The sequence below is a fragment of the Anolis carolinensis genome, chromosome 6 (genome assembly GCF_035594765.1).
Source record: "Anolis carolinensis isolate JA03-04 chromosome 6, rAnoCar3.1.pri, whole genome shotgun sequence".
NCBI lineage: Eukaryota > Metazoa > Chordata > Lepidosauria > Squamata > Dactyloidae > Anolis > Anolis carolinensis.
Window position 1 is genome coordinate 22,859,626 of NC_085846.1, and position 21,454 is coordinate 22,881,079.

General features: G+C 41.1%; 1 protein-coding gene across 1 annotated transcript in view; it reads left to right on the forward strand.

Moving 5' to 3' along the window:
• The first annotated feature begins 2,196 nt into the window (after positions 1-2,196).
• The window catches only part of kcna7 (potassium voltage-gated channel subfamily A member 7), a 39,230-nt gene continuing 19,972 nt past the window's right edge, over positions 2,197-21,454 (forward strand). Inside the window, exons 1-2 of the mRNA XM_003222720.4 lie at positions 2,197-3,304; positions 7,723-8,323. Of these exons, the coding sequence (XP_003222768.1) occupies positions 7,748-8,323 (576 nt within the window). The 5' untranslated portion in view covers positions 2,197-3,304; positions 7,723-7,747. The remainder of the gene's footprint in view (positions 3,305-7,722; positions 8,324-21,454) is intronic.

Consider the following 21,454-nt stretch of genomic DNA (forward strand, 5'->3'; position numbering starts at 1 on the left):
ATACCATTCTGCTGTTGACAAGTCTACATAGGGACCACCAAACACAGCAGCATTGCCCAAACACAAATCAAGGAACATAAAAGGCACTGCAGACTGACTCAACCAGACAAGTCAGCTATAGCAGAGCCCTTGATGAATCAACCTGGACAAAGCATATTATTGGAGAACAAAGAAATGCTTGACCACTCTAATAACCACCATGTCAGACTTCACAGAGAAGCCACTGAAATCCACAAACATGTGGACAATTTCAACAGAAAGGAGGAAACCATGAAAGCCAGTATTAAAAAAACTCTAAAATCAAAATAGTAAATAAAGAACAACACGCTGAAAAAATTGGCCAGCTAACATCTCTGAACAAAGGATTCCCCCAGGTAGGAAGAAACCAGGCCTTGAAAGAAAGTCCATTAATGCCAATCAAGGTGATTAATTACAATATTCACACTGGCATCCAATAGACAAGAGCTCTTTCTCCCACCCTGGACCTTCCATAGATATATAAACCTCCCTTGCTTAGTTTCCAATACACCTCACAACCTCTGAGGATGCCTGCCATAGATGTGGGTGAAACATCAGGAGAGACTACTTCTGGAACATGGCGATGCATCCCAGAAAACTCACAACAACCCAGTGATTCTGGCCATGAAAGCCTTTGGCAACCTCGCCTCAGGACCCTTCCACACAGGCATATTATCAAGCCAGAATTATCAAGGCAGATAATCCACAATATCTGCTTTGAATTGGATTATCTGAGTCCACACTGCTATATGTGGGTTTTGTACAGTGTGGAAGGGGCCTGAGTCTCCTTATGGAGAGAAAAAGCAGGATAGTATTATCAATAATAATAATAATAATACAGGATATGAATTGATAGATGCCAGATAAATCTAGTTTCTACTTATTTGAGGCTTACTATTAAATATAGGCCTAAGCAATTCTATACCTCATATTATACCATACCATCAACTGCATTGACTTGATATTGAAATACAGTAATTAAACGCAAATAAAGAGCAAGTTAATGTAACAGTTTTACTGTTTTCCAGTTCAAAGCAGAAAATGTAGCATTTTATTCAGCTGTATTACACATGTATTTTAATTTTGCTTTAAAGTATTATTTATTTGATTTTTGTCAGTTTCTTGAGTTCCTGTTAACTGGGCCCCCTTCCACACAGCTGAATAAAATCCCACATTTTCTGCTTTGATCTGAAATATATGGCAGTGTGGATTCAGATAACCCAGTTTAAAGCAGATATTGTGGGATTTTCTGCCTTGATATCCTTGGTTATATGACTGTGGAAGGGCCCTGAGGTCTATTGTAATTGCTTAAATATATATGTAGGCTTTTTCATGCCAGAGGTTCTCAGGTGCAGGTCTGTGGCTCTTTTGAGCCAAAATAAGTAACCTTTCTTGTTCCATTATAGCATTATATACAAGAAATTTATAGATTCCACAATTCATATTAGTTTTGCATGTAACAGTTGGCTCTCTGAGCCCCCAGATGGCGTAGTGGACTAAGTGACTTGAAGGTTGGGTTGCTGACCTGAAAGCTGCCAGGTTCGAATCCCACCTGGGGAGAGTGTGGATGAGCTCCCTCTATTAGCTCCAGCTCCATGCGGGGACATGAGAGAAGCCTCCCACAAGGATGGTAAAACATCAAAACATCCGGGCGTCCCCTGGGCAACGTCCTTGCAGGCGGCCAATTCTCTCACTCCAGAAGCAACTCCGGTTGCTCCTGACACGAAAAAAAAAAGTTGGCTCTCTGTACCCATTGATTCAGCCATCCACAGCTTGGAAAATATTCCAAAGAACTTGATTTTGTCATTTTATACAAGGGAAAGCATTTTACTATGCCATTATGTATGCAGACAGTCCCCAAGTTAGGAACAAGATAGGTTCTATAGGTTTGTTCTTAAGTTGAATTTGTATGTAAGTCAGAACAGGTACATTTTTAAGTGTAACACCAGCCAAATATATACATACATATATACATACACACACACATAAATACACACACATAATCTTTGGATAGCACAGGGAAGGTTTAACACCCCTGTGGTGTTTGTTTTGCTGTCTGTGCTGCTGTTTGGAAGGTCATTTTCTGTTCTTGTGATAATTGGGTTTTGAAATTTTTGGCTTATTATGGAAACAAGGATTGGTGATAAAGCTTCAGTGGAGACACTTTCCCCCATGAGTGAAATTACTTTCCTAGAGGTAGAGTTCTCTCACTTCTTGTTGTCTCTTCTCTGTTCTTTACTATGAGTTGTTTTTAAGTCGGATGTTTGTTGGGACTCAACCCCACACTGCCCAAGTCTGCAGTCCTCAGTGAGGAGTAGTTAGCTTAGCATGTTTGCTCCCTTAGCTCTAAATTCTTTACAGCCATATGGCATTTCATGCTCTGCTTGTTGTGAGCTGAATGCTGAACTATAGGTATTCTGTGTTCACATATTTTGGATGCTCTGCTGTATTTTTGGGTAGTTTTCCCTAACACACAAGAAAATCCTAACAGTTTGTAACTCAGGGACTGCCTGTAATGGGGTTAAATGCCAGCATGTACCAAATGGAGAAGCACCTATATGCAAAAATCCAGATCAGGAAAAGGGAGATGGAAGCCCCAAACGATAAGGAATAGATTACCTTACAATTTGAAAAGAAGACAGTTGGCCCCTTGCAAATATTTAAAATAGAGAGCAAAGTTTATGGGCTAAAAGGCTGTTGAGATTTGGAAGTTCAGAATTGCCCACCTCTTACCCAAAAGACAGGGTCATAGCCAAACAGTATTATGTTATTTCCCAGGGTGTATCTAATCTGTAGAATTAATGCAGTTTGAGAACACTTTGACTGCTATGAGTCAATGCTATGGAATCCCGGGAGTTGTAATTTTTCAATGCCTTTAGTCTACTCTGTCAAAGAATGCTGTTGCCTCACCAAACTACAAAAGGCATGATTCCATAGCACTGAGTCATGGCAGTTGAAGTGGTCTCAAATGGCATTAATTCTGCAATATAAAATACCCCCAGTTTACAATTAGCTAGTAGCACAAACAATTTACAGTACATATATTTGCTAACTGAAGTGCCTAGCAGCAGGTGGCACTGTCAGATAGTGAATGTTTTAGAAGCTGCCATCTAAAGAAAATAGGGTAAAGATGAGAAACTATATTCAAAGCAGTAACATACTTTTCAAAACTCCAAAAGTTATTTGTTCTCTTTTATTTTTCGGTAGAGAAGAACAGCCAGTTGAAGAAACAAATCAGAGTTAAACAATGAATTCTCACAATCCTCTAATCACCACATACTTACAGGTAAGTGTTGACAGAACAGATGTATCGACTCAGTACAGTACACAGCAAGTAGCAAAATGGTGAGGTGTTAAGGACTGATAGTGCTAAATAACCAGGTTTTGACTCACATCAGCATTGAAGGATTATAGGGAAGTAGAATTAGTCTATGAAAGATTATGTTTGCATATTTAAAAATAATTTGAATGATACAAACTGCTGGCTATGTGCCACAAAACACACTTTCCTCTCATCCACTTCATCATCACCTCATTGTCCATCACAAAGGGAAAGAAAAAAGCATGAAGCAAAGCAAAAGCCATCATTGCAACCCTGTGATAGTTATTATTCATTATTTTCATTGTAGCACCTTAGAGACTAAGGCCACTTCCACACAGCCCCTATATCCCAGGATTTGATCCCAGGTTATCTGTTTTGAAATGGATTATATGAGTCTACACTGCCAGAAAATCTGGGATAAGCAGATATTCTGGGATCAGATCCTGGGATATAGGGACTGTGTGGAAGGGCTCTAAGAGGACAAAGTTGAAAACATAATCTTTCATAGACTAATTAAGCAAAGTAAAGATTTTTTTAAAAAAATATGTAGATACTATACAAATATATTGCTCACATAATAGAGGAGGGAGAAAGAGAGAGAATTGTTTCTAGATCAAGATGAAACAAAAGGATTATTTACTTGGAGAAGTGGGCAAACAGCTAGAAAAGATTATGTAAATCCATAGACTTTTATGAGCCTTTGCAAGCTGTACACACATCAATCAAGTCTTGCAAATTGAAGCAAGCCATTACTCTATTATGTGACCTATACATTTTCACACAGCCCTTTCCCCTTACATAGAGCTGAATTACCCCCAAACCCAAATTGGAGAATTTTCACTTCCACCACTTACTTGGAGATGCCCACTAAAACTGGAGCTCAACCCTACCCCAGGTGTCTAAAATTATTCTGCCACAGGTGAAGGGGAAGATGCTTCCTCGTCCTCAATCCTGAAGAAAGATTCAGCTATTCTGGCCAGCGGCTGCTGCAGCCACCCACAGAACAGAAGAACTGCACTATCTTGTCCTTTGCCAAGGCAGCTGTTTTGATTCAGGACTGTCCTTTGTGCTCAATTCATCTGCTGCAAAGGAAGACCTGCCTGATCTAGCATGTGTCTATGTGGGTGTAGAATAAAACAGCAAGCATGAACTAGATTTTTAAAGGTAAAAATAGATTAACAGATGTACAGATGTGTCTGACTGGATTAACACATGAGAAATGATGTCCCTCAAAGGCAAAAGTCTGAAAAGTATCAAGATGGGAGAATTTTAAAGAGAATTTTTCCTTAAAGTTCCCTGTGGTTCAAAACATAACCATGACCTTATCACAGCAGGAAAGGCCAATTGAGGTGCTAAAGAAAACGTTTTAAAGTTGGTAACTGGACTAGTGTAGGAGCAGAGGCTTGGCATGTGCATGAGCATTGTTACTAAAAGCAGATAAAATATTGTAGGCATTTTATCTGCTGAATAAACAGTTCCCTGCTTTCAGGCTCATAATCACTAAGAAGCCCTAAAGAAATAAAAACAAAAAATGAAGCTTAAGGAAAGGAGTGCCTGAGAGGGAAAGGGTCAGATTAGTGACCTGATTGAGAAGCAAAAAAACCTCAACACATTATATTTTAAAAGTATATATACGAGGGTCACTCCAAAAGTAATGCAGAACATTTTTAATCACATTTTATTCTACATTTTTCCTATTTGCTCAAAGAACAAAAAATCCTTCTCACTTTTCAAATTTAACTCAACCTGCTCCCACATATGGGCATTGTTATAGCACTCCTCCAAGATGGCTGCTGCTCTTGATATTCATCAGAAGCAGTGTGCTATAATTGAATATCTGATTTGTGAGAATGAGAAAGTGGGAACATCCACAAGAAACTGAAGGAGGTTTATGGATATGACACTGTTGATTGCAGTACTGTTAGTTTCTGGATGCACAGGTTATCTGGAGAAAGGCCACACATTTCACAAACAACTGATAATGTGGAGGTGTGAACAATATGGTTAAGGCTGATACACGGGTAACCATTAAAGAAATGTCATTCCAACTGGGTATTGGAGAAGCACGTGTGTGCAGAATACGGAAACAGTTGCAGTTGAAGAAGGTCTGTGCAAGTTGGGTCCCAAGGAATTTAACAGATGCACACAAGGAAACCCCAAAATCCATATGTGGTGAACTCTTGGCCTGGTATGAGAATGATGGAAACAAATTATTTCAAGAATTGTGATGGGAGATGAAACATAGTTACACTATTTTGAACCAGAGATAAAGAGACAATAGAGTGGCATCATGTGAATTCTCTCACGAAAAAGAAATTCAAAGCTGCATCTTCAACAGGAAAAGTTATGACAGCTATCTTTTAGGATTCAGAAGGAGCCTTACTAGTGAATATCATGCCTAGAGGGATCTCCATTAATTCGGAAACATAATGTGGAAACTCTTAAACTTCAAGCTTGCCTGCATCATGTTCATTCACACTGGCAGAAACAAGATGTTTTGCTGTTTCACAATAACGCCCGGCCATATGTTAATCAGCAAACCCAGTGTGAGGTTGAAAAACTTGGGTAGGCATAGTTGTCACATCCACCTTATAGCCCTGATCTAGCACTGTTGGAGCTACCACCTATTCGGCAAACTGAAGGACTCAGTGCATGGAACAAGATTTGAAAATGATGACTCCCTTGTGGCAGCTGCTAAACAGTGGTTCAGGTGACCTAATTCAGAGTTTTACTGTGCAGGCATACAGGCCCTTGTTCCAAGGTGGTGTACGGATGTTGAAAGGGATGGGGTCTATGTGGGAAAGTGACAGTTTGTTCTTAAGCTTGTATCAATGTGCTATATAAATAGCAAATATGTAGAATACAATTTGGGTTTTTTTTAAAATGGCATGCATAACTTTTCATACTAGCTAGCATCTACAGTAACCACCACAAACATAATAATAATAATAATAATAATAATCATCATCATCATTATTAAACAAATAAAACAGAACTTGTGGGCAGAAATGCATTCAAATCAGTTTTTCAAGTGAAAGCTGATCAACTATCTAAAGAGAAAATTGTGTCCTACCTGACAGAGATCCATCCTTTATGAAGGGCTGTCAGGAGGCAGACTGTTACTTAAAAGCACCCATTATTTACTGGCATTTTCTGTTTTCCACCTTTTCCAGTCCATGTGGAAGAGGGTAAAGAAATTTCAATTTTTAATCTTAATAGCAGAGCTTTCAAAAGTTACCATACTTTTTCAACCAAAATTCCCAGCATCCCCTAGCCACTATAATAGCAATGCCAGCTGGAACAATTCTGAAAGATAGTCCAAAACTTTTAACTTTTTCTGAAGGCCTGTTTAATATAGGGGAGACCATATGTCTTTATGGCTTTCTTTTCCTGATCACCTTTGAGTGTGAATATTGACAGCTAAGAAAGGACTAATTAGGTGTTAGAAAAGTCTGGCGCCTCAAATACTGTGGCATCAGTATGATCCTTGAGCCCTAACTCCGAAGGCTGCACCATTCTTCATGTAACTCTTCTCAGAGACCCAGGTGTCCTGGCTCAAGCACCACTTTCTTTCTAGAGAGCAAAATAGTTCCTGCTGACAGTTCTTTCTACCATCCTGAAGGTGCCCTGCCTACCCCACCTCCACTCGTTGCCTGCCCCAGGCACTCTGCCTGCCCCTATGTCACCACAATCACAGCTATTTTTAGCTCTCCTTTCCTCTGATCAGAGTACTGCTGGGACTGCTTTTAGGCATGGGGATGGGGGGTGGTGCTGGGATGTTGGCAAAGGGGCCAAGAGTCTGTACCGTCCTGGGGCAACCTGATACCTCTAGGTCTGGGGAAACTGTTTACAGCAGAAACCTTGGACGCTAGCATTGGAAGGCAGGGGTGTTCTCAGAAAGGGGACATAGAGAAGGGCAGTTGGTGTTAATAGTGGGTGGGGGCTAGGTTGTGGGGTTTACCCCCTATTGAAACATCAAAGCAGACTTGCATTCAGTGTAGTGAGGGGGACAGAGTAAGGGCGATGGCATATGGATGTCAATGGCGGGAGACTAGCTTTAGCAAAATACATTAATGGCAAGAATTAAAAGAGATGATGTGAAGTAGTGAAGGGATAAGGAGGAGGTGGTAGATAGCCTAGAAGCTAGGGCAGATAAGATTGAAGTAGGGAGTGAATTAGTGAAAGGAAAGAAAGTTGAACTAGTATGGTAGCAGGGCAGGAAAAGAGAGATGATGTCAGCTAAGATACAGCTAACAGCATATGTGAATTGATATTGGTACAGCACAGTATAGCTTTCCAGAGGATTCAGGGACTGATCTACTTCTCTGGAGGGGAACAAGGCTCCCGTGAAGTTTGAATCATGGTTCCTTATCTCATCTCAGGATCCCTCTAGCTACCAGTGCTGACATGGAGAACCTACTGCCTGTGCCAACAGAAGACGGGGAGCCTGTTGTCCCTTGTGCGGGGCATTATCATAAAGACTGCTGTGAGCGGGTTGTGATCAATGTTTCAGGCCTGCGCTTTGAGACTCAAGTGAAAACCTTGCGCCGGTTCCCCAACACACTCCTGGGAGACCCACAGCGACGCCTCCACTACTATGACCCCCTGCGCAACGAGTACTTCTTTGACCGCAACCGACCCTGCTTCGACTCCATCTTGTATTATTACCAGTCTGGAGGGCGGCTTCGACGGCCAGCAAATATCCCCATTGATGTTTTCCTAGAGGAACTCAAGTTCTATCAGCTGGGAGATGAAACTCTCACCAAATTTCGCGATGATGAGGGTTTCATTAAGGAAGAAGAGCGGCCCATGCCAGAAAGACCGTTCCTCAAGGAAGTGTGGCTGCTTTTTGAACATCCTGACACTTCTCAAGCTGCCCGTATCATTGCAGTCATCTCTGTGATGGTCATTCTTATCTCTATTGTAATCTTCTGCCTGGAGACCCTGCCTGAATTCCGGGATGAGAGAGACATATCATTACCAGTAAGTAATAAGCACCGTACTGATCCGTTTGTCTTTCCTCCATTTTCTTAGCACTGTTCCCATAAAACCATTTTTGTAGATCATTTTTTTTCTTCTCCCTTAAAATAATTGTCTTGTGTTATAAATTATTCAAAAGCTTTAAGATGTAACAACATTCTAATATCCAAACGCATACCTGTCTTAACCACAGAAATGTAGGCTTTACCACCAGCATTTCACTATTGAGGCATGACATTCATCACCTGCTACAATCACCAACAAAAACAGAGTTTATCTATTGAAAACCACAAATTTGGGAATAAAGAGTATCAAAAGATGCCAAAGTTTGCATTTGATGTCATTCTATAAAAAACACTTACTTTATTTATTTCCCAATTGCCCTATTATCTTCACCTGGAAAGCTAAAGCACAAATTATCTCCCTGTTGAAAATTGGCAAATCCTTAGCTGAAAACGGTCATTTAAGCTCTATGCTGGCATCAATATATTATAATGTTAATTTTCAAAATAAACTGAATTTCAGTCATCTGTTTGAAAGCTTTCTAACTGAGTCTGCTTTACACATTAGTATCAATGAATGTTAGGGACAGTTTGTTTTAATGTTTGGAGCAAACAATTATTCAAATTCATTACAGTAGAGTCTCACTTATCCAAGCCTCGCTTATCCAAGCCTCTGGATTATCCAAGCCATTTTTGTAGTCAATGTTTTCAATATATCGTGATATTTTGGTGCTAAATTCGTAAATACAGTAATTACAACATAACATTACTGCGTATTGAACTACTTTTTCTGTCAAATTTGTTGTATAACATGATGTTTTGGTGCTTCATTTGTAAAATCATAACCTAATTTGATGTTTAATAGGCTTTTCCTTAATCTCTCTTTATTATCCAAGATATTCACTTATCCAAGCTTCTGCCAGCCCGTTTAGCTTGGATAAGTGAGACTCTACTGTATTTGTAAGTCAAGTTAGTGCAATTTTTGGAAAGAACCTCAACATTTTTGTCTCCATTATTTTCAAATCCTAGGATAGGCTTCTTCAGTACAACACTTTCCTAATTCCAGATATGTTAGATTAAAATGCCCATCATCTCAACCATCAATATGGTTAGGGATTGTGGTCCAGTCCATGGGGGGAATTGTAGTCAAACATATGTGGAGGACATTGGATCAAGCATGGCTGCCTTGAGAAACCCACATTTGCTTTATTCATGGAATTTTACAATGGGCCAACATATTACATCATCTCCAATCTGTAGCCCTGCTATATTTTCCAAGCATGTCTTCCATCTTTTTATTGGGGGCAGGAGTGGCAAAAAGGTAAAAGCAAGCAAAGTAGAATATCTGATTCCTTTGTCTTTTTAAAATTCAATTTCTGTTCCATCTTGCTTCACCCCATAACAGCACAAAGTGGACAACAGTAATGTTTTATGGAACTATGTACATTACACATAACTACTGATTTCATAAAATTCAAACCAAAACTCAGAAACATAAACAGAGGTAGCAGTCAGAGCCTATTCCCTCCATTTAAAAACAAATGTGTAACAAATATACAGAGCGTTGGAAAGTGACTATTTTGGTCCACAACTTCCCCAATTCCTCAGTCATCATGCCCAATTCTGCATGCCATTGACCAAAAAGGTAGTTTGTCTGAACTTTGTGTATAGTGTGCCAGTTTGTCCTACAATTAACTCCTGTTCAAGCATTAACATTGCACAAAGAGGTGAACTTCTTGGCCCTGACTGCTCTGACATGTTCCTGGTACCCTCCATGTTACCTTCCCATAGGGTGGGTTCTTCTAAATGGCATAAAGAGAACTTCCATAAATAGAGTAGCAGATTTTCCCCCTACAGACATTTCTCTTTCCTCAAAAATGTGACTGAATGAAGGAACTTAAATTTACAGTTTAAATTAATTTTCAGTGGGATAAATCTGAGGGATGAGGCACTTCCTTGATTATTAATGTGGATTTGGGCTATATGGTACCATAGTGACCAACGAAAGATGTTTCACATTAGTAACCATGTGAAACTTTTTTTAACTGGTGGTTTAAAGCTTTATTTCCCTCCCTCCTTCTTCTCTCATCATATTGTACTGCCTGTTAAATAACTACTTGCAGTGCATTTATTTTTCAGTTGCTTCATATGCATTCAGTAAGTTCAGACTTTGTAATATTTAGATAAGTTCCTTCACATGAACAGAAAGCAGCTGGTTTCAGAACATAACATTCTGTTCAGTTATGAAAAATGACACTGCACTGTATTGATTATGTTTGGAAAAGTCAGCATATGTTGGCCTTGCCTCTAAAACTGCAAAAATCACCACAGATAGCAGCAGTGGCAATCTTCTGGTGGTGATTACTGAACTGTGTATCCCAAATGGACATTGGACAAACAATCTGTCCTGGACCCCTTAAATAACCTGATACCTCATTTATGCTGGTGAATGTTAGCCTCAGATCTGAAATAAGGTTCATTTTTTAGTTCAGCCACAGGGAATAGGGAAAGGCTATTATGTCCCTTATCTCAGATAGCAAATCATCTTGGACTGAGAGCCAGAAATGAATTACTGTATATACTCGAGTATAAGCCTAGTTTTTCAGCCCTTTTTTTAAGACTGAAAAAGCCCCCCTTGGCTTATACTCGGGTGAGGGTCCTTGTTGGCTTATATTTGGGTCAGCTTATACTCGAGAATATATGGCACATTTATTATTTTTCTCTATTATTATTGGTATTATTACATTTATTATTTTTCTCTATTATTGTTGCTACTATTACATTTATTTTACTCTATTCTTATCATTAATAATAATAATACATTTATTATTTCACTCTGATATTGTTATTATTATTGCATTTATTATTTTACTCTATTTATTATTACTTGTATTATTTTACTGTATTTATTATTATTACATGTATTATTTTTATTATTCTTAAAAGGATACATAAGCACATTTACATTGAAGAAGATGAGAATAATGATTTGATCAGAGTTGGACAGTCTTATCTTAAATTTGAGCTTTATGTAAATATTCAAAAACATTTAACCTACTGATGCCTCAATTAATGTAATTTTATTGGTATCTATTTTTATTTCTGAAATTTACCACCCTCGGCTTATACTGGAGTCACTGTTTTCCCAGTTTTTTTGTGGTAAAATTAGGTGCCTCGGCTTATATTTGGGTCGGCTTATACTCAAGTATATACAGTAATAGATTTTTCATTACGGGAAAAAATAGTGTCATATATATTATATACATTTCTATTACAAAAATGACCAGAGTGAACGTGACAAGTTGATTGGCTGGAGGGAATCAAGGACTGAGAGAACGGTGTGTGTCCAGTGATAATAACAAACTATTGAAACTACGGTAAATTATGAACTAAGTTAAAACTTTTCTCACAAAATGAGGACTTTAAAAATTGGGACTTTAATTTGCTGACATAAACAAGCTATTGATAATATGAATTATGAAACTGCACTAAAGAATCAAAAGAAATGTATACTATCCAGTTGGTTCTTTATTCAAACTCTAGCTACCTTACTTCTTTTTTAAGCATTTTTTGTTTTTGTTAGCCCCTGCCATTTGGGGAATCATATTGTTTAGATAGCAAGATTCATGTTGCTTAGTCAAAAAAGTAACTGTTCCTAGACAGATGAATGAATTGTGTAAATAATAATAATAATAATAATAATAATAATAATAATAACAACAACTTTATTTTTATACCCCACCTCCATCTCCCCAAAGGGTCTCGGGGTGGCTAACATGGAGCTAAGCCCAGGCCATTACAATAAAGCAAAGTAAAATACATACATGACACGGGCTTTTATGGTTAGCAGTCTCAGTAACTTTTCCATTACCATCTTCCACAATTTATAACTCAGTAAATCATCCATATTTGTGAAAGCTGATCTTTCTTTGTACCTATAAAATGTGGAGGGTTTCCAAATGTTGTAGAAGTACTTGAAATCAATGTGGAGTAAAAACAAAAGGACAAGGGAATGAAGAAGTATAATCATGGATGACATTTTTGGTGAGGCTTTTAGCATAGGCTTTTAATGAATAATGTTTCAACATAAATGGTGTAGCAAATCTAATTGGATTGCATTTCTAAAATGTATTAACAATTCAACTCATTAACTCAATTCTAATAGCTGTATGTATGTGCAACCTTCCCAAATCTAGTATTCTCCCAGTGATTCCATCTTTGTTAGCTGGAAGGCCTCAGACTTCCCAGCTGTTTCCTATTTAACTCCCATGCATGTATTCCTCCTGAGGTCTAACAGCTCAAACCATTGCAAATCCTAGATTCCACTAAGATAGCCCAAGGGCCCCTAAATGACTTCTAAGCAAGGTTTCTTAAGCAAGGTTTCTCCGGCGCCTGCTTTCCTGCTTGGTGACTGGCACTAAGCTGCTGTTTAGTTGGGTTGGGACATAAGCAGTTGGACAGGATTAACACCATCAGTGCTGTGTTCACCATGGAGGGATCCTGAGAGAAGCAAGGACATAAGCAAAGAGGAGAAAAGAGAACTGATGTAATGTTTCTGGCGTTTAAAGCCATCAAAACCTGACTTAAGAGGCCAAGAAGGGAATCCCTGTAGGGCACATTGCCATGGAGAGGCCCCACTTCTCCTCCTTATCATGTGCTACATAAGGCTTCTATGTTGCATGGAAACATCCCCACTCCCCACCAGGGTGTCCCTATTTCAGTACAGGCATGCAATCAGGCACCTTATGGACATCCATGGAAATCGTTCTTCAATCCTGACTCTGCACTCCGATTACATTTTGCAAAGCTAAGCTCTTTCCTTGGATTTTGGATAAACAAGCCCAATTTTGCATAACTGGTTTTGGAGTCCAATGATGAGATTTTTGAATTCTACTTGATATTTTTACATTTTTTTCTCACACTCCATCAACAACAAAACAAAACACTGAAAATTGAAAAAACTGTCATGGGTCCTAAAGTTACTAGGTTTCAAGGTGCTGTTTGAAGTCTCAAGAAATTGCTGTACTTCCTTGGGACTCCATGTGGGGAGATACATCTCAGTGGGAAGAGGAGAAAATCTGATTCTGTGTGTAGGAAGTGACTTTAACACCAGGTCATCTATCTCTAGCCATTCCTAATTAGGCTCAATACAAACTTGTTGTATGTGTGTTGCATTTGTGCATGCATAACATATCAAAAAGTTAGAACCAGGGAGAAAAACTGTGCGTACAGGTGCCTAGGATCACTATATTTTGAACAAGGCAGGAAAGGAAGGCCCAGAGTTGTGACTCATGAGTGGTCTTGTTACACAATGTCTGAGAAAAAATAACGTCACCATGTGCTGGTGTTGCACCTTCCACAACCCCCGACAACAGTGTTCGTTGTTGTTATGTGCGTACAAGTAATTTCGGTCCTATGGCTACCCTATCACAGGGTTTTCTTGGCAAGATTTGTTCAGAGGGGTTTATCTTTGCTTTTCTCACAGGCTGTGATTTGAGGTGAGAGATGTGATGAGAGAATGTGGTTTGCTCACAATCACCTGTTCAGTTTCCATGGCCAAGTGAGGATTCAAATCCTGGTCCAAGGCTGGAGAAACTTCACGTGTCATGTGTGCAGTAGGGAAGGTTGTGCAAGACATAAATGTTAGTGGGAGTGATAAGGACATTTTGCCACCTATTCGTTTGTTTTGTTTTTTAAAGCATTCCTTTCCTAGCTCTGATTTGCCACATGAGCTGGTAAGATTCTTGGCCCATTTTCTTTTATATCTATATCCAGCTGGCCCAGGAGTTCAAGCTGCTTTCTTAAACCTTGTCTGCACATGATCCCAGGTCCAATCTTGATCAGTTAGGATTGAAACAATGATGGCAATACTAACTGGATAGACTTAAGAATTTGAGTTTATGTAGGGCAACTTCCATTGCCTTCACAGAAAGTAGTCCCTGAAGGTACATTTGGCTGCAGTCTAAAGCTATAATCCTAAACATATTAAGTCCCATTGAATGAAGTCAGAGTGACTTCTGAGTAGATCTACATGCGATCCCAAAAGAATCCTTCTCCCTTGCTTCCTTTCTAAAGTGTGTCCTTGCCTCTCATACTCCTTTTCTTAGTTTACCTATCCATCTTCCTCTGTTTCTAGGGCACCTTCCACACAGCTGAATAAAATCCCACATTTTCTCCTTTGAACTGGAATATAATAACCCAGTTCAAAGCAGATATTGTGGGATATTCTCCCTTGATATTCTGGGTTATATGGCTGTGTGGAAGGGTACTAGGTCCTGTAACAGCTGTTCCTAACTTTGTTTCACTGTATCCTCTCCTCTGTTCCTCAGTTTTATTTTCTCTAATTCCACCCATCCTGCTTTTCTCTGGGTAAAAGTAGGTAACCAGTTTCTCTCCAAATGTTCTGAATCATAATTTTTATAACACTTTATCATGAGATCTCCTGACTGTGGTTGATGGGAGCTGGAATCCAAATATCTAGAGAGCCCAATGATGAGAGCCCTTGACTTAGGCCTCTTCTACACTGCCAGATAATCCACAGGAATCCACATTATCTGATTTGAACTGGATTATCTTAGTCTACACTGCCATATAATCCAGTTCAAAGCATGTGGGGTTTATCCAGCTGTGTAGAAGGGGCCATAGAGCTCCATCTTCATCCCTCTTTTTCTCCCAGTTGTTTCCTGATTCTAATCAAATTGCTAAATATTATGCTCTTTTCTTTCATCTGCCCTTCCTCTATCCTTAGGAAGGAGATAGATATGGGATATGCTGCCTTTGAGCATGGTGGAGTCTCTTTCTCTGGAGGCTTTTAAGCAGAGGCTGGATGGCCATCTGTTGGGGAGTGCTTTGATTCTGTGTTCCTCTGTGACATAATGGAGTTGGACTGGTTGGTCCTTGTGGTCTCTTCCAACTTTATGACTCTATGAATGCTTTAGTTAACTTTTTTAATGAACACTCTGATGTAAAAACACTCCTTTGAGCAAGATCTTGAGCACCTTCATATTTGTGTCGAAAGGCATATTTCCAAGTCTAATGAATACACAAGAAAATCAGAGAAATGGAGGGCTACCTATTCCAGTGGGTGGAAAAGAGTTCTCAATTTCGTTCTCAGCTCTTCTGCAAACTTTGCGCTGACCATTAACATTTCAATTGAATTCTACTACCATTCCACTACTTTTGCTTTTTTTTCTAAAGAAGAACCACACAGAAAATCAGGCATTTCATTGACCGATCTTGTTTAGAATTAATGATGTCAAGACAATAAACTATGATAGGCTGGCACATAAATTAAAAGCTGGGCAAGCCTTCCAGATATTGCTGGAACTACAGTTCTCATAGTCCCAGTTAGACTGGCCAATGGTAAGAAGGATGGGAGTTTCAATCCAAGAATATCTGGAAGATCACAACTTCTTTAGTCCCGCTGAAGTGTATGAACCAGGACTCAGTGTCTATCTAATAGAAATGACAGCTATCTTAGATGTGGCATATTCATATTCTATACCAGAGGTGTGGAAATGTGAACCCTACAGGCTGAACTGTGATTCAAGTTGAGGCAAGACATTTTACAGCTTTTTATGCAGTGTGAGGCAATACATGTCTCTGCTGAAGTATTTGCTTATTTTATATACCAACTTTCTCCCAACAGGGTGGCATACAACATTTTAAAATCTCAAGACAGTTAAAAAACAATTAATACAAAAGTTGAAAAACAATAAAACTAAGTTTTGTTAAAAAAAACAAAACATTAAAACAAGTTTAAAACAGCATGAAAAAATAAATAAAAACTAAATAAAAACAGTACACCTCTCATAAAAATCTTTATCTGCCACTTCACACTTAAAAACCAAGTGTTTCCTTAAATAAAAATGTCTTTGGCTTGCTGTTTGTTGTTGTTGTATGACCATGTTCCTGTAGCATTCTCTCCTGACGTTTTGCATGCATCTGTGGCAAGCATCCTCAGAGGTTTGTTTAGATGTGTTTACTTTGTTCAGAGTTCTTTACCTTCTAACAGGAAGGCAAAAAAAAGTGCCAACTAGACCTCCCAGGAAAGGCTTTCTTTCATATCCTCACTAGATGAGCCTTGTCCAATTTTGGAATCACAACAAATCAATAACATAGACAAGATTAATGAAAAACCATTCATTTTTCAGCCAACGTAATGTTGAACCTGGTTCTCTCAAATCTTAGTCCAGAAATCTCACTGATACACTGTACAGACTCTCTCATAACTTGCATTTACAATTCAAGTTTGATACCATTTTTTGGTGGTTGGTAGCTTCCACTTAAGTGGGGTATTTCAACCAGCTTGTTAGGAGCTCTGAATCCTTGAAGAAGCTCTCCAAGGTGCTGAGCTCTATCTGCAAAAAGAGTTCAGTACCTTGGATGACCCCTTTAATGTTTGGTCTAAAACATGGAATGGACTCAGTGTCTCACTGACATGGAAGGCACCAATCTCCTCTGGTGAGTGTTAACTAGGGGGAAAAAGTGGCAAGACAGGGTGACTCAGGAGAATCTCTGTTTTATTTATAATAAGAAGTATCCCTGGATGCCTTCCATTGAGAGAACAGAAAGAATGACCAGAATGATGTAATTTTTATTCATTACACTAAAAGTAACTTTGAACTTTTCATACTCTTCATTTGCATGTGGCCATATTTTAATAAGGGATAGAAGTTCAAAGGCAGTTGATTTAAGTATGAATTGAATGCATACAGTGCTTGAAAAACTAACCTTTTTTAAAGATCTAATGTGCCAGATAGCATTAGAAGAGTTTCAACCTCTAAATTTACAGTATATTATATCTGGAACATGCAAAAATAGTTTAATGATCACATATGTGAACAATCTAAGAAATTTTACCACTACATGCATTTTTTAAATTTCACGGAAGTGAACAGACATAGTATTGAAAGATGCCCTTTGTGTGCATCTGTGCACATCTGGTATTAGAACCGACCAGAGCCCCTTTCATAGAACATATGCTTGGAATGCTGAAGGTCCTAGAATTAATTCTGGTATCTATAGTTTAAACAATTTTGGCTGGCAGACAACAGGGAAGATCCCAGTGCAGTTTCAGGATAGTTTACTGCCTGAGGCAAGGAACAAGACAGCATTCATTTCTAGGTCCCTGTTCAGAAGCCAAGTGGGCTGACAGATGAATCTTTTTTCAACAGTAATAGTGGGTCAGCATTCACAACTGCACATGAAGATAAAAGGTTAGCCTTGAAAAAATGGAATAGACTATGTGGCACACAACTCGCTTATCCAGCTGGCTCCCAACTTCTGTTGCCTGAAGCAACTGCTTGATTTATGTCTAATGGTAAAATCAGACCTATCATGGAGAACCTCGGTGGTGCAGTGGGTTAAACCACTGAGCTGCTGAATTTGCTGACCAAAAGGTTGGCGGTTCAAATCCAGGAATCAGAGTGAGCTCCCGCTGTTAGGCCCGGCTTCTACCAACCTAGCAGTTCAAATACATGCAAATGTGAGTAGATCAATAGGTACAACTCCAGCGGGAACAGCGGCCATTGTGATGACTCATGGGCCTTGTAGTCCTGCTTATGACACTGTAATGCCTGATGATGAAGAAAACTTGGGTTTTTTTACCTTCCCAGTCTGAACTGGAATTTTCTCAGCCAGATCTTTCCCAGGCAGATCTGGGAACCTTGCACCTGCAAGAAAGTTGTGACCCAGAAGTATGTCAAACAAATCCGGAGGCCACTTCTCCTGTGTTCTCCCGCCATGAGTTTTGTAAACAACAGAGAGGTTTGGAAGCTGCTTCGCGCAGGAGTGCGAGGATAGCAGCCAAGAATTCAGCCAATTAAGTCTCCTTTTTCGTGAGAATCCTTAAGGAGTCAAACATCTGGTCTCAAAGATTAGCTTTCGTTTCTGGTTCCCAGAGAACTGTTTCGGCGGGAAAGTTAGACTCTATATAGGTGATTTACCCGCGAAGTAACTTCGCGGAGTCAATTCGTCAACCTCCGGAGCGAGTTGTGTCTGGACAGCGCGCTCCGTTTCAAGCCTCGCTCCTGCTCAAGCCTTGCCCTGCTTTCCAGCCTTCGCTCCTGTTTTTGCCTTTGTTTACCTACGGACCTTGCTTGTTTCCCAGGACTAAACATTGCCTTGTATCACGGATTTTACCAAGTTCTTCCACGGACCTTGTTCTTGTTCCTTGTTACCTTGTTCCACGTTTTAAGCCTTGTTTCAAGTATCAAGTTATTTCCTAGCCTTGCTCAAGTTTATGGACTAAAGGACCTTGTCATCTCCCCTCACTTTGCCTGGCAAGGTGAGTGTTTCGGTTATTGGATTACAACTTTGGACCTTAATATTTCATATTGGACATCGCTTTTTTGGGCTAATTGAGACCTTTCCTGAAAGGTCTGCTTTTGGACAATTTCATATACTTGCTTTTATTAACTTTATATATTCCTTCAATAAAGATATTAGTTAGATTCTGGCCTCTGTGTTTGGTTATTGGTGCCTTTGCAGCCTGGGTCCTGACAGTTTGACTCCGCCACCCATAAGCACCAACTAACCAAGGCCAGAATGTCGACCGGAGCCGCGCCGGCTGGGCAGCCGCTCAGCTACACCATCAGCAAAGATGAAGTGGATCGCATCCGTGACAGACTCAACGCGCAGGATGGAGAAATAAAAGGATTGAGGGAGCGCGGAGTCCGCCTCCCGGCCATGGCGTTGCCAACTAAGTTTTCTGGAGAAGCTTCCAAGGTCCAAGTTTTCCGCCGCCAGTGCCAGGCTTACCTAGAGGCCCGTGCCGCCGAGTTTCCCCAAGAAGACATCAAGGTGGCGTGGGTTTACAGCCTTCTAGACGGACCAGCGGCCAGCTGGGCGACGGCCCTATTCGATCAAGCCTCTTCCCACCTAAGAACAGCGCAACGCTTCTTGGATCACCTTAAGGAGACCTGGGGAATCGAGGACAATTTGGAGGCAGCCGGCCATAAACTCCGGCGCCTCTTTCAAGGAGACAGACCCATGTCTCAGTACATAGCTGAGTTCCGAGTGCTGGCCCACAGCACCGGCTGGAACGATGTAGCCCTCAGGGGGCAATTTCGGGAGGGTCTCAACATTGAAATGCTAGAAGAAATCTCCAAGGTGGACCCTCCCCAGTCCCTCGAAGCACTCATTGACCAATGTTTACGGGCTGAAGTCTTGATTGCCAACAGGAAACAATGGGTACGTGGTCAGAGCGGTAGAACTGGGGCAAAACCCCCCGCTCCCGCCAGCGTCCAGCCACGTCCAGTGTGGAGACCCCCACCACCAACCCCATACCCCAGAGGGAGCGAGGAGGTGCCGATGCAGTTGGGCAACGTGCGACCCAGGTTAGATGCCGCCGAGAAGGCCCGTCGCCAACGCTTAAATCTCTGCTGGTATTGCGGAAATGGGGGCCACTTCGCCAGAGAGTGTCCAGCCAAAGGGAAGCCCGCCGCCCGTCTTGCGGCGGCGTCCTCCACGGAGACGAAGGCGTCTGAGGCGGCTGGCACACAGCCGGCGGGGGAAGCCAACGACCGGGCGTAGAGAGGCTCGCCAACCCGGTCAGAAAACCCATTCAAGAGCCGCCAACCGGGGTCCTGTTCCTTCTAGTGGTCACCTTATGGTCAGCAAAAAGGGGACCCGTCATGATCCACGCCATGATAGACTCCGGAGCCACCAACAACTTCATTGACAGAGAGTATGCCGACTCTCTGGGATTACAATATCATGACTTCAAGAATGCCCGTGTGGTGCAAGCCATAGACGGCCGCCCCCTCAAGACGGGGCCCGTAAGCCAGTGGTCAGAACCCACCAGGATGTGGATAAGGGAACATATGGAAGAGATTTCTTTCTTTGTTACCGAGGTTCCCCATTTCCCTGTGATTTTGGGAATCCCGTGGCTGACTCTCCACGACCCAAACATCTCCTGGTCCAACAGAGAACTGCAGTTTGCTTCAAAGTACTGCCAAAACCATTGCCTCGTAGCCAAAGTCTGCCATGCCACAGAGACCGAGCCCATCATCACCCTGCCCAAGAAGTACTCCGAGTATTGGGATGTATTCAATGAAAAAGAAGCCGAGAAATTACCCCCACATAGACCTTATGACTGTGCCATTGACTTGGTGGAGGGGGCCCCGATCCCGCGAGGGCACCTATACTCCCTGACTGAACCGGAGCAAGAAGCTCTCAGGGAATTCATAGAGACAAACCTTCGCAAGGGATTCATCAGACCCTCTCAATCCCCAGCCGCCTCCCCAGTGATGTTTGTGAAGAAGAAGTCAGGGGAATTACGCTTGGTGGTGGACTACAGAGCATTGAACAATATCACCAAGCGGAACAGTTATCCCCTGCCCTTAATCTCGGATCTACTGGACCGACTTCGAGGAGCCAAGGTCTACACCAAGCTGGATCTTCGAGGGGCTTATAATCTAGTTCGCATCAGAGAAGGGGACGAGTGGAAGACTGCCTTTCAGACTAAATTCGGATTATTCGAGTCCCGAGTTATGAATTATGGATTATGCGGAGCCCCCGCAACGTTCCAGCATTTTGTCAATGATATTTTTCAGGACTATCTAGATCGGTTCTTGATAATCTACCTGGACGATTTTTTGGTGTTTTCTAGATCACAATCAGAACATGAGAACCACGTCAAAATGGTGTTACAACGTTTGCGAGATCATGGACTTTATGCCAAGTTGGAAAAATGCGCTTTCGATCTACAAGAGGTAGATTTCCTTGGTTACCGTATCTCGCCTCTAGGGCTCTCCATGGATCCAGCCAAGGTTTCAGCAGTATTGGAATGGCGGGCGCCAACTAACAAGAAAGAGGTGCAGCGTTTCTTGGGGTTCGCGAACTATTACCGCAAGTTCATTCCAGATTTTGCCCGCTGGTCTGACCCAATCACTAGCTGCATCCGTGGAAAACAGCCCTTCCGCTGGACTGATCAAGCAGAGAAAGGGTTTCAGCAACTAAAGAAATTATTCACGTCCCAGCCAATTCTACAGCACCCAGATCCTGGAACCCCTTTTGTTGTGCAAGCGGACGCCTCGGATGTGGCAATTGGGGCTGTACTCTTACAACCGGTGGGAGACCACCTTCATCCCTGTGCCTTTTACTCCCGTCAACTAACCACACCAGAGAG